Consider the following 13,060-nt stretch of genomic DNA (forward strand, 5'->3'; position numbering starts at 1 on the left):
AAAATAAAACAAATTATACTGCAAGTAACAAAAGGCTGTTTCAAAGATGTCAACTAACCACTTCTTCTCCAGACAATACTTCCTTTCACAAGAACACGTGGAAAAAGCTCTGTGTTTAGTGGGACATATATTGAGAAAGCCAACAGTTATTTCTACGACTATAATTACTACTAAATATAATACTACTAAATATAATATAAATCATAATTACTATTAACTTCTGATTTATGGACTATGTTGGTTATTGTTTTAATTTGGATACTTTTTCATTTTTAATTATGGGTTAGTCGAAGCAGTATTTATGTATTGTACTGTGGATTGTACATTACCCTGAGCCCAAAATGGGAGGGGCAATTAACAAATCAGAAAATAAATAAATAATCATACAATTTTTACAGACATGGCTGCAGGCTCTCTGAATATACATCCCATTTCACATCAAGAACAAAAACCTACAGTACCACTCCTCTCCTGTGTCCTGGTCCCAAACTCCACATGGACTTTGAAAGTGGGAATGCTGGCTCGGCTCACCCTATCCAGCTTTAAAATGCAGGCTTCCCACTAGCAATTTAAAGCTTGAACCTAGTCCTGCTCAGTCCAGCATCAAACTGAGCAGCTGGGCTGACTGGGTCCAGCTTTATACTATTGACTCCATCTGAGCAAGCTGATCCCAGCGTCAACTGCATCCCTGCTCTGACCTCCACAGGTAGTTTGGGAGTTGGTTCAGCTATGAAGGAAGACGAGCACTCTGGCAATGTGCACCCATACGACCCTCCCAAAGGTGCCCAGGGATCTATCCCCCTTCCCACCATCCCTCCTCACTTCATCACTGATTACATATATAAACTGGCCAATACAGAAATGCCCACAAATTGCTTGAGACATCTAAATATGCAGATACACAATGCCCACCCTCTATTTGTGACCCCATTTAAAGTGTAATTGTTTAGCCAATGTTTCACACATTCCACTTCATATCACAATGTTAAATTCCCAGCCATAATTCAGAAGAACATGCCTACATTTATTTATTAAAGCTACCTAGTTCTTGCAATTGTCTACTGGCTTTGCAAAGTCCACCCAGTTGTAAAGTCTCTCCTCATACCTCCATTCTGCTGTTATGGAGAACAGGCTAGAGTTTGCAAGTGAGCTCTACACAAAGGGATAAATACAAAATGTGAATTCTTCCCAAATTTCTGTGGAAATTTATACTATTTTATTGCTTGTTGTTCCACTGGAGGGGTAGCTAGGATGACATACAATGACTATTGCCTCAGCAGTATGCCATAATATGTACTTGCAGTACTCATATCACACTGCCTAAGCTATTGCATCAGTACTACCATAAGTGAAATACCTTTGAAAGCTGGCAAATAACACAAAGATCTTAACATACAAATAAGTAGGTTGGGAGGGGGGCGCATAGAAATGTAATAATAAAAATAATTTAATAATGAAATGTGGAGGCATAACTATGTGCCATCATAAAGATGTTTCAAACACTGTAAGCAAGCATAATCCAAACACAAATGAAATAAAATAATATGACTTTTGTTCTAGTTCTTCATAACTTCTTCATAGCTTCATAGTTCTTCATAATATAAACTTACAGTTATCCATCCAAAATATTATAGGTGGAGGTAATCCCACTGGAGGCCTGCAGGGGAGTATTACATGTTGACCTTCAATTACTCTTATTGGAACTAGGGTTTCCTTAGTCCATAAGGGGGACCCTGTAGAAAAATAAAAATAAGTGGAACTGCTCAATAAGACTGGTCCATTGGATACTCACCATGAAGGGGCCTTCTCTTGGTAGGCAGGAGGACATCTTGATGGGTGATTTCCACCCCATCTCAGGAAGGGAGGAAAAAAGAATTCCGTCACTTCCTGTCTAGGTGTCAGATTCCCCGTTCAGACAACAAATCACTTGATTGGTTCAAGGTTTTATTGAAGACATGTCAGGAACATAGAAAGAGAGTTCTGGTGACAACCACGCCAAATTCTTGATAATATGAGTACAAGATCCCCACCCCCACATGAGAAGCAAACAGTTCACATTATCCAGCCTCTTCTCAGCCACAGAATTCCAAGGCCACAGCTAAAACTGATAATACTGCACCTGCAAAAGTGAAAGCGATTCCCCCCCTCCCAACGGCACCATCATGACATTTCTGCTCCCTAAAGGCCCTCTCCCTGGTTTGTTTGGATAGGCTCAGAGAAATGCTTTAATGAGCTTGGGAGCTTGAATACATGATACATTCACCCACTCTGCCCAGATGAATAACCCTTCCATGAAATCAGATACTGCAAGCAGTTGCAATAGATGCAACAGTCCAATACATCTTGGATTTCATAATGTGTAGCCCCATCAATCAGAGGCGGAGCAGGTGTAGGATGCCATGCATCGGGAACTCGGGCCCTTTTCAGGAGGCTGCAATGAAAAACAGGGTGCATTTTACGTAGTGCTTTGGGCAAATTCAGTTGCACAGTCACCTCATTGATTTTGCAGATAACAGGAAAAGGACCAATGTATTTGTGTCCCAGTTTCTGGTACTTATGAATGTTCCTCAGATTCTTAGTAGAGATGAAAACCATATCCCCTACATCTAAGGAGAGGGGGTGGCGTTTGTCAGCCTGTTTCTTGTGAGCATCCTTAGCTCTCTGCAGTACTCTGAGAATGGGATCCCAGCCATCTACAATCTGCTGGATCCATTCCTGTAACTGAGGAGGATCAACAGTAGATTGACCCAAAAAAGGTAGGGGCTTTCCCAACTGTCCTGAGACTGCTTCAAAGGGGTTTTTCCCAGTGTTGCTGTGAACTGTATTATTGTAAGCATACTTGGCATATGCCAAAAGATCTACCCAATTATCATGATGATAATTACTGTAGCATCTGAGATATTGTTCTAGTGTCTGATTGGTCCGTTCAGACCGGCCATTTGTCTCCGCGTGATAAGCTGAAGATAAAGCTTGCTCCATCCCCAAGAATTGTAAGAATTCCTTCCAGAATTTTGAAATGAATTGGCTACCCTGATCAGAAGTAGTTTTGTCTGGGGCTGAATGCAAATGATAGATATGTTAAATAAACGTCTTGGCCAATTTCGGAGCACTGGGGATTGAGGCACAAGGAATAAAATGGGTTTGCTTAGAGAATAAATCATCCAAATCACAGTTTTGCCTCAACTGGCAGGCAAGTCAGTGATAAAATCCATCGATATAGAGGTGACTGTGCAACTGAATCTGCCCAAAGCACTACGTAAAATACACCCTGTTTTTCATTGCAGCCTCCTATCCAAACAAACCGAGCCATCCAAACAAGCCAAGGGGAGGGCCTTTAGGGAGTAGAAATGTCATGATCAGGGGTAGGGAACCTGCGGCTCTCCAGATGTTCAGGAACTACAATTCCCATCAGCCCCTACCAGCAAGACCAATTGGCCATGCTGACAGAGGCTGATGGGGTGTATGGTTCCTGGCCATCTGGGTTCCCTAGTCATGATGAATGCTGATAGGGGAGTATATCACTTTTAGCTGTGGCCCTGGAGTTCTGTGGCTGGGAAGAGACTCCAGATCGGACAATGGGAACTGTCTGCTTCTCATATGGGGGTGGGGATCTTGGACAGAGAATAAATTTTAAGGAGGAGTCCAAAGAATTCCGTGCACTCCCTGTCGAGGCAGGAAAAATACTGGTTAAGATGGAGTCCAAGCCTAGACAGGAAGTGACGGAATTTTTTTTCCTGCCTGCCTGAGATGGGGTGGAAATCACCCATCAAGATGTCCTCCACCTCCAAGAGAAATGTAGTAAGCAGCAAGAAAAAAACTGAGAAACATGAACACAAAAGCCATAACTAATGACATTTGTCACTCTTTAGTATGAATACATTTCAAATAGCAACATTTTCAAGGGAAAGTTAGAAAAAGCCTATCTGGAGTTAATTAGCCTTCAAATGTTAAGTAACAGATAGAACAGGATTCTTGAACTTTCCTAAAATGTACAGAAGGGCATCTTAGATAAAGTAATTCTGGGTAATGCAGGAAAGCAAAGCAATTTTAAAAACTAGTTTAAAGAGAGAAAGGATAACAAATTTCTAATGAGACACTGAAGAACAGATATTGATGGAAACTACAGATAGATTGGCAAACAAATTAAGGATCCCATACATTGGTTTATTGCCACTTTATTATTATGAACAGAACATTAGTCTATACCATTTTGAAATGCGTAATTGAATGTCGGCATGCTAGGTAAGATTAGCTTTGACATAATTTCATACAGTGTCAGGATTTAAGACATTCCGTTGAAACACATAGTGTCACATCTTATCAACATTGCTTCGGAGAACATATGGCAGATGAAACTATTAGGCATGGTTCAGATGTACTATGTCGTAGATTGTTGTTGCATATGACTGGAGTATTCTTGGGCTCATGTATTTCCTTCTCCCATCCATCTCCCTCACTAAACCAAGTTGATGAAATACTGCTGGATCTATGTAAAACCATAGTTTATTTTCATGTCCAAACTGCCATATTTTTTCCCTCCAAACTATGACTCCAGGTTAATCTTGGTTTGAGATGTTGGTTGGAACAGAAGAGAATAACCAGAATAACCATATTATGCACTTTAGAGGTAAAGACAAAGGCTGGCCTGTTGTGAAAGTGGACTGCTAAATTATCAAACTATGTATGAGTGGATGAGGGAAGATAGAAGTGGGAAGGAATATGCAATCCACAGGATGTTCCATGTTCATTCAGGTAATGATATGCTATGGTTTGCAACTATGTTTGAATCAAATGCAATTGTTTAAAAGAAATGTCTGTGGCCAGCTATTAATTTTGCTTCAAGAGTGTCTCACTGAAATAACTTTCAATTTCTTCAGTCAAAGAATAAAGTATAGATTTTGGAATATCTAATTTTTAAATGTATAAAATACTATTGAATCAAAATATTATTTTTCTAATTGTGATGCTTTGTACAATACCCAGCTTTAAACTTAGTAGGAAAAAGAAGGAAAATATGGCGTGCTTTAACTTACTAAATATTTGAGAGAAAACAGGCACTTTATCATGCAGTATAGCACTAAGCTAAAATATCGAAAACTGTACCATTACCTTCTAACAAGATTGCTTTGATGAGTAAAAAGATGTCTTTTTTAAAAGGAAAGAAGAAAACAAGTAAATAAAGAAGAAAAGTAAATTAAAAAGTTAATAATAAGTAGTAGTAAGAGCTTTATGTTTTATTAATGTCAAATGTTCAACTTACTGGATGAGCGTACAATAATGTTATTAGAAACTGCTGCTCCGCGTTCATTTCTTGCAGTGCACTGATAAATTCCTTCATATGCTTCTGCCTTTCCTCCGTTTTCTTCATTTATAATATTTATTGTAAGTGTTCCTGACTGGGACTTCATTTTTACCCGTGCATCTTTATCTATGTCAAAATGAGTTCCATTACGTGTCCATGAAAAGCTATCAATTGAATAAATATGTTTATTTATTAGAGAACAATCCTTGAACAAAATTAACCCAATATTAATATGAATGTCAGTCATCACTAGGAAACACACTTGCTCTGCTATAAACTAAGCACAATTCAGCCCTCTTGGAAAAATGAGAAATTCTATTTATCTACATTAGTAGGGAAGAAGTCCTAAATGCATAGTTTTCCACAGGTAGCAATGGAAACCATGTCCATGTTCAGAGATCAGGATAACAGTCTGGAAACATTTCTGGCAATACTTCAAAAGTAAAATCTATCTCTTTCCAAAGTTGCTAATTTCTAAACTGGTATTTTTATTTCAAGTTTGTGTAAAATATCCATACGCTACCTCTTTAAAAGGCTCCTCATTTTCTACCTACAGATGAACACTAGTCAGCTAGAACTCATATTGTTAACACTGCATCAGTAATTCTATTATGAACTCCTTTGTTAACCTGTCTGTAAAAATTAGCTCTTGGCTAAATTATGTTGTATAAAATCTCCACAGGAAACCATGTCCTCCTAATTGCTTTCCCTATTTTTTTTTAAAGTTACTGAAGTAGGAAGGGTCCATAGTTTGTATCAGATTGCCATTTGTTACATCTGACAAATAGGTTTCTGAGAATGAAGTTTTCACTCTACTATTCACTAATCAGTAATGGTTTACTATAATTAAAAACATTGTGATCAGTAAGTTATTGACTATGACTAGGGTTCAAACATCCTATCATCAAGTCACAAGCAAATAGCTCTTCATATATATGGGAGAGGGGTATTTTTTTTTCCAACACAGCCCCGCACATCTGATGATGTACACTCTAGACCAGTTTGATCTCAAAGGACTTATCAGGGGGCTGCCACTGGAATGGGGAGAGCTGAAAAACACAACGCATAAGTAAGAACAGCATGGACAATGTTTTTAGTTCTGTTTATGTAGGTATAGGGACTTTTGAAAAGTCTATCTGATGCATACCAGATGTTCTAATTTGGACACAAACTTTATAATGATAAGCATTTACACAATGCTTCTGAAGTGTTTGAAGTACATTAGGCACATCATCTTGTGGCCCTTTCAACAACCTCATGAAGCAGAGCAAGGTTATTACTCCACAAATTGTATATAATGACTAAGCTAAAATACTGTCCAATCCATTTATGGCACCAGCAAAATTTAAACAAAAGACTTCAGTGTGCAAATTGGCCATTTAGGTACACCACGTCAGAAGTTTCTAAAATGGGTTGTGGCTCAGTGGTAGAGCCTTTCCTTTGTTTTATGTTTGAACTAGTGATGTGAAAGAGAACCCAAGACCCTGGGGAGCTGCTGCCAGTCAGAGTAGACAGTAGTGACCTTGATAGACCAATGATGTACAAAAAAAGCTTCATGTATTTGGTTGTAACCAGCTCGATGTTTCTGAATCAGTTCCCCTCCTTACTATAGCCCCTTTCACATGTGGCTTTTGTTTATGTGGTCCTCAATACAACCTTTTTGGTCAAAGGGGATCCCTTCTACCTTTTCATCAGCAGAACAGCTAGTTCAGGGGTAGGGAACCTGCGGCTCTCCAGATGTTCAGGAACTACAATTCCCATCAGCCCCTACCAGCATGGCCAATTGGCCATGCTGACAGAGGCTGATGGGAATTGTAGTTCCTGAACATCTGGAGAGCCGCAGGTTCCCTACCCCTGAGCTAGTTGGAGCCAACCCACTATGTTGCGGGGGTGGGGGGTGGGAGGTGTAAATAGGAAAACTCCACTGCAAAATAAACTTAGGGAATCAACTGCTTCTCAGTAATGCGGTAAATACTGCATGCATAAATGGCCCTAGAATCATAATTGTCCTTCTAGCTGTAAAGCACTAGATGGAAAGACGTCTGTGAATCACCACGAGACATGGTTGCTGCTCGGGGTGGGGAGAAGTGAAACCAGATTATGCTACCCCGTAAGGGTGGAAGGGGAAGGGGAGCCACGCTTGGAAAGAGCTAGCGTCACCGGAAAAGGAGAGGCAAACCAAGACTTTAAAGGGGCTTGCTCTCCTTTGTGCCGGCCATGTGTTCGCCGGCTGACTATTTGCCCACCCATCTCTCCCTAATTTTCTACGTTAATGCATGCTCATTTTGTCATAGCCTTGATACCTGGTGGGTATTGGGTATTGCTCTGGAAGGGGAAGGGAGCTTGGTGTGCATGGGTATTGCTCGGGAAGGGGAAGGTGATGGGATCTAGGGAGCTACGCCTTCCCCTTGGGAACGGCAACAGCGGCAAGAGGTGGCTGCCCCTGCCGAACTGGGATGAAGGGAAACATCTCTTGCCAGGAGCATAAGAACATAAGAACATAAGAACAAGCCAGCTGGATCAGACCAAAGTCCATCTAGTCCAGCTCTCTGCTACTCGCAGTGGCCCACCAGGTGCCTTTGAGAGCTCACATGTAGGATGTGAACGCAATGGCCTTCTGCGGCTGTTGCTCCCGATCACCTGGTCTGTTAAGGCATTTGCAATCTCAGATCAAGGAGGATCAAGATTGGTAGCCATAAATCAACTTCTCCTCCATAAATCTGTCAAAGCCCCTTTTAAAGCTATCCAGGTTAGTGGCCATCACCACCTCCTGTGGCAGCATATTCCAAACACCAATCACACGTTGCGTGAAGAAGTGTTTCCTTTTATTAGTCCTAATTCTTCCCCCCAGCATTTTCAATGTATGCCCCCTGGTTCTAGTATTGTGAGAAAGAGATAACTTTTTCCTTGTCAACATTTTCTACCCCATGCATAATTGTCTAGACTTCAATCATATCCCCCCTTAGCCGCCTCCTCTCCAAACTAAAGAGTCCCAAACGCTGCAGCCTCTCCTCATAGGGAAGGTGCTCCAGTCCCTCAATCATCCTTGTTGCCCTTCTCTGCACTTTTTCTATCTCCTCAATATCCTTTTTGAGATGCGGCGACTTTTTGAGACCGTCCGCCTGGCAGAGCCCCACAGTACAGTGAAGCTCAGGACGGGGCACCCGCCCTGCAGAGCTTTGGCACGTTACCTGCATGACCAGATCCAGACCCATGCTAAGCTTCACGCTTCTGCTCAATAAAATGGCTATGGCCAATTTATTACCCCAGCAATGGAGTAGTGTGTATCATTGGTAAAGGGCTTCGCACAAAAGAGATCCATCCTCGGACAACAACAACCAGCAATATTTCTCTGGTCAGTTCCATCCAGTATAATATAGTGGTACCTCGGTTATCGTTGACTTTGGTTTTTGTCAGTTTCGGTTTTCGTCGACTTTTTCTGGGCAGAAAACAGGCTTGGGGAACATTTCGGAAAGGGCAGACTGCTATGCCAGTTGGCAGCTCAGCAGAAACAAAACTGACATGTTGAAGGGCAGGGAGAACAGATGACAGGGCAGGAAAAATAAACCGGTTGGGCACCCACGGTGTTCCCACAGAAGCAGGTTCAATGTGGGATTTTTGAAAAAGATCCACATTTTTGCAGTTTTGGAAAAACCTGGGGAGAGGGAAATATTGCAGGACAATCCCACTTCAGGAACGGGACCCATGCGAAGTTCTTGGCCAAACCAGGATATTTTCCTTTGTCAGTTCAAAATATTTGTACCATGTGGAATCGACCTCTGTTGAAACAATCTTATCAAACTAATTTCTCAATGATATGGATATAGGCAATTTTTTAACCACTAAATCTTGGAGCAATACATCTTAGAGCAATAAAATCAGAACTTACCTAGGAGGTGGTTTTCCTTTTGCTTCACACTGTATTACGATGTTCTCCCTTGGGTCAACAATATAGTCTTTTGGAGACTGTTGAGTTATTGTTGGAGGCTGTGGCACTTTTTTATGAAATATAATTCAAAAGAAGGAAAAATTATTATATTTTCAAGAGAATAAGAATATTCTATTTGTAATGAATGAAAAAAGTTAAAATAATTCACAAAAAAGTAAAGGCAATCATAAATAGTTGTAACCTTGCACAAATATCTGTGGCAGTTAAGTTATACTGAACTCAATGAGCAATAATGCCATTGCTCATCTGGAGGGCTGCAGGCTTAGATGATAAAATCAAAGCCTTTCCCCCATTTATTTTATTCATTGTGCAGAATCAAACCATTTGTACACCAATTAACACTGCCTAACATTTCGAACTCAAATGTTTGCTTATTATTTTTAACTGCTTCTATCTGTCTATGAGCTTGCACCAAAATAGCCAACACAACAAGAACACACTGCACTGCTGAATACCATACCACTTCTCTACTGTAAGACTTTCCAAGCTGTTAATTACCAATTTGTTTGGACTGGAATGCAAATCCACAACAGCCAAAAGAGTTACAGTTTCAAAGCAACACGATATCAAAAGGCTGTATCCAGAGGTGGGATCCAGCAGGTTCTCACAGGTTCCTGAGAGTAGGTTACTAATTATTTGTGTGTGCCGAGAGGGGGTTACTAATTGGCGATTTTGCCACGTGATTTTTGCCTTAGTTACGCCCCTCCTCTCAGCAGTAGCACGCAGAACTTGAAGCAGTCTAGCAGGAGATGCACTGGCGTGCGTGGCAGCCTGCGCCTGCGTGCATTTGTTTCCTGCCCAAGGACCGGCGCAGCGGCTGCATCCTTGCCACAGCCCCACCCAGGAATGCCCTACCCCCAGAATGCCTGGCTATGCCCCTGTCGTGCCCCACCCAGGCCCCGTTGAAATCACATACGAGGACACGAATTCCACCACCGTGGAAACCTGTTACTAAAATTTTTGGATCCCACCACTGGCTGTATCATATACAGGACAGCATCTACAGGTTGGTAAATAACTGCAATACTATTATACTATAGCAATTGTTCACAACTGGATTGTTTTGTCCACAAATAACTGGTATTGTGCAGTAATTTTATAGCAGTATTGTGAAGAGTTTGTGGCATTCTAATGCACCACTGAATTTATTATCATAAATAGAGTTCTAATATGCACTCTAAAAGCCTTGCATTCAGCACTCATGGGGACTGGGAATTTAATCAAATGCACCAGATGCAAGCTTAGTGCTCTGATCTGCAGTAACTAAACCCCACCCCACTGAGAACACCATGGTGATAACCCACGCCTGACAGGACCCTTCATTTCTCCTGAGCCATGGAACAATTTTATACAACAGATAAGCAGGTCAGCTGCCTAGGAGCTCTTTGGAAGAATGGACTCCTGCAGCTTGAGACAGGCTTAGGAGAAAGGAGGAACCTGGGGATGGTATCTGCTGTCAGTACAGGCTGGCAGAAGCCTTGCCATGGCCAGAGGCACTAAGCTGGGCAACTAGAAAGGCAGAAACAGAACTTGTATGCACCCAAATACACAGGGGAACAGTGCCTAAGCAGGAGAGGTTGCCAACGGATGATGTCAATGAATAGTACCAGGCATCCAAAGCATCAAGCTGGCAAAATAGAGATGTGGGAATAGGGCACTTGCATGCCCAGAGATGTAGGGGTATTGTAGTTGAGGGGGAGAATCTTTCCCTCTGAGCAATTTCCAAATAGGTAGACAGTCAAGTACCAGACAAGAAAGCTTTTTATTGCACATATGTCTAAACATGGAGACGTTGGAGACATTCAGGACAACAGCTGTTTTTAATACGCTACACATTTGCAAACAGTTCTGATCAAGGAACCTGCATTAGTGAGTGTGTTAATAAATGTCAGTTTCTATAAGAATAACAGCTTTTATTCTCCTTGAAGAAAGAAATATGATCAAATGTCTCCAAAATTGAATTCTTCCTGTATGTATTTACTTATTTTTTTATAAATTCTATTTATATACTACCTTTACATTGGTGCCACAGACACTCTGCCTCCTGAGGGGTTCCCCCTTCAGGACTGCACTATTAATCAGGTTTTTCAACTTAAAATGTGTAACAAGCTGCTTCAAATTAAATATACTGTTGTAATCTAAACTGGATATGATCAGAACATGGATCCCCGTAGCCAAATTACACCTTTTAAAGGGTAGGTACAGCTGGCATATAAGTCAAATCTGGTGAAAGGTACTATGGTGGAGTTATTATTATTATTATTATTATTATTATTATTATTATTATTATTATTATTATTATTATTATTATTTAATTAAATTTAGTATACCGCCCTATCCCCGAAGGGCTCAGGGCGGTGTACCGATAAAACATCAGCTAAAAACATACATATAATTAAAACAACAGTGATATCTTAAAGCATCGCCCGCGCCCTTACGAAACCTTCCTAATGAGAAATAATGGGTCCTGATGGTATTAGGGCCCATGGGGGTAAAGAGGAGGGGGCAAGGGCACCCTCAGCGGCCAGTCTCTCCAAAGGCCTGGTGGTACAACTCAGTCTTACAGGCCCTGCGGAAATCCCCAAGGTCCTGCAGGGCCCGGACAGCTGGAGGGAGAGTGTTCCACCAGGCCGGCGCCAGAGCCGTGAAGGCCCTGGCTCGAGTGGAGGCCAGCCGCATCATTGAGGGGCCAGGGACCTCCAGTAAATTGGCCTCTGCTGAGCGCAGAGGTCGAGTTGGGACACATGGGGTAATGCGGTCCCGAAGGTACGAGGGTCCCAGGCCGCGCAAGGCCTTAAAGGTCAACACCCACACCTTGAAGATGATTCGGAATTCAACTGGGAGCCAATGCAGACAGCACAACACAGGTTGAATATGCTCTTGAAAGGCGCCCTCTGTGAGTTCTCATTCACCAGCAACAGTCCTTCCTCTAACTACTCTTTTGCTGGCCAGATCTTTTTATTTTAATTTTAGAAGTGCATGAACTACGTATTTTAGTTCTTTGCTTTGTGAGGGAAAACTCCTACCTGAGCAAAATCCTGTAACAATACAGATATCCCTTGTTTTTATACATGAAGAGAGATAGCAGGATGAAAGGAAGAATAAAAAGTAAGATTTTCACCCAGCTGCCTGGTCTAGAACCTCCAAAGAGGTGAGGGAGTAAGAATATCTTAAAGTCAAATGGAGTCCGTATTTAATGGCACATGTGATGGGGCCATGAAAGAGTCAATGTTTTAGAAAGGAACTGTTATTTGTTGGCATAGTGGTTATTTGAAGGTGGATAAACATGTGAACTGGTCTGAAAACACGAATTCAAACTATACATTCTTGGAAACCACGAAATCAAGAGAAAATTTTAGAAAAACACACTATGCTGTGTACAGATGGTTATTTCTCTGCACCAGTAGCAGAGAATGTTCTCTTATGGATACTGCAACACCAGGCCTGACCCGGCTTAACTGTAAAATGAATGAAAGCTGCACAGGAAAATGCTTCTTCACTCCATTTTCCCCATTGCAACCATTTATCTTTTTTCCTATTGAGTAGGAAAATGTGCTAAAGTAGATACTAAAACTCAATTTCTGCTATTAAAAACAATGTTTGTAAACATTTCTAAAATCTTCATTTCTGCTGAGAAAGAGATACATTGCCACACACACAGGGGCTCATAAGCGTTTTTGGGAAAGAAGCAAGTACTAAACAAAAATGTAAAAACATAAAAATAAAAATCTATTCCCAAATTACCTCTACAGAATACTTGTTATGGCATCTACAATATTGCTTTCAAATAATCACCTGTACACTACATT

The 13,060-nt window shown here is 41.2% G+C and overlaps 1 protein-coding gene across 1 annotated transcript in view; it reads right to left on the reverse strand.

Moving 5' to 3' along the window:
- NRCAM (neuronal cell adhesion molecule) overlaps positions 1 to 13,060 on the reverse strand; it is a 180,830-nt gene that overhangs the window by 83,612 nt on the left and 84,158 nt on the right. The window contains 3 exon segments of the mRNA XM_048501581.1: positions 1,611 to 1,733; positions 5,261 to 5,466; positions 9,192 to 9,297. Of these exon segments, the coding sequence (XP_048357538.1) occupies positions 1,611 to 1,733; positions 5,261 to 5,466; positions 9,192 to 9,297 (435 nt within the window).

Source organism: Sphaerodactylus townsendi, linkage group LG06 (genome assembly GCF_021028975.2).
Source record: "Sphaerodactylus townsendi isolate TG3544 linkage group LG06, MPM_Stown_v2.3, whole genome shotgun sequence".
NCBI classification, from domain to species: Eukaryota; Metazoa; Chordata; class Lepidosauria; order Squamata; family Sphaerodactylidae; genus Sphaerodactylus; species Sphaerodactylus townsendi.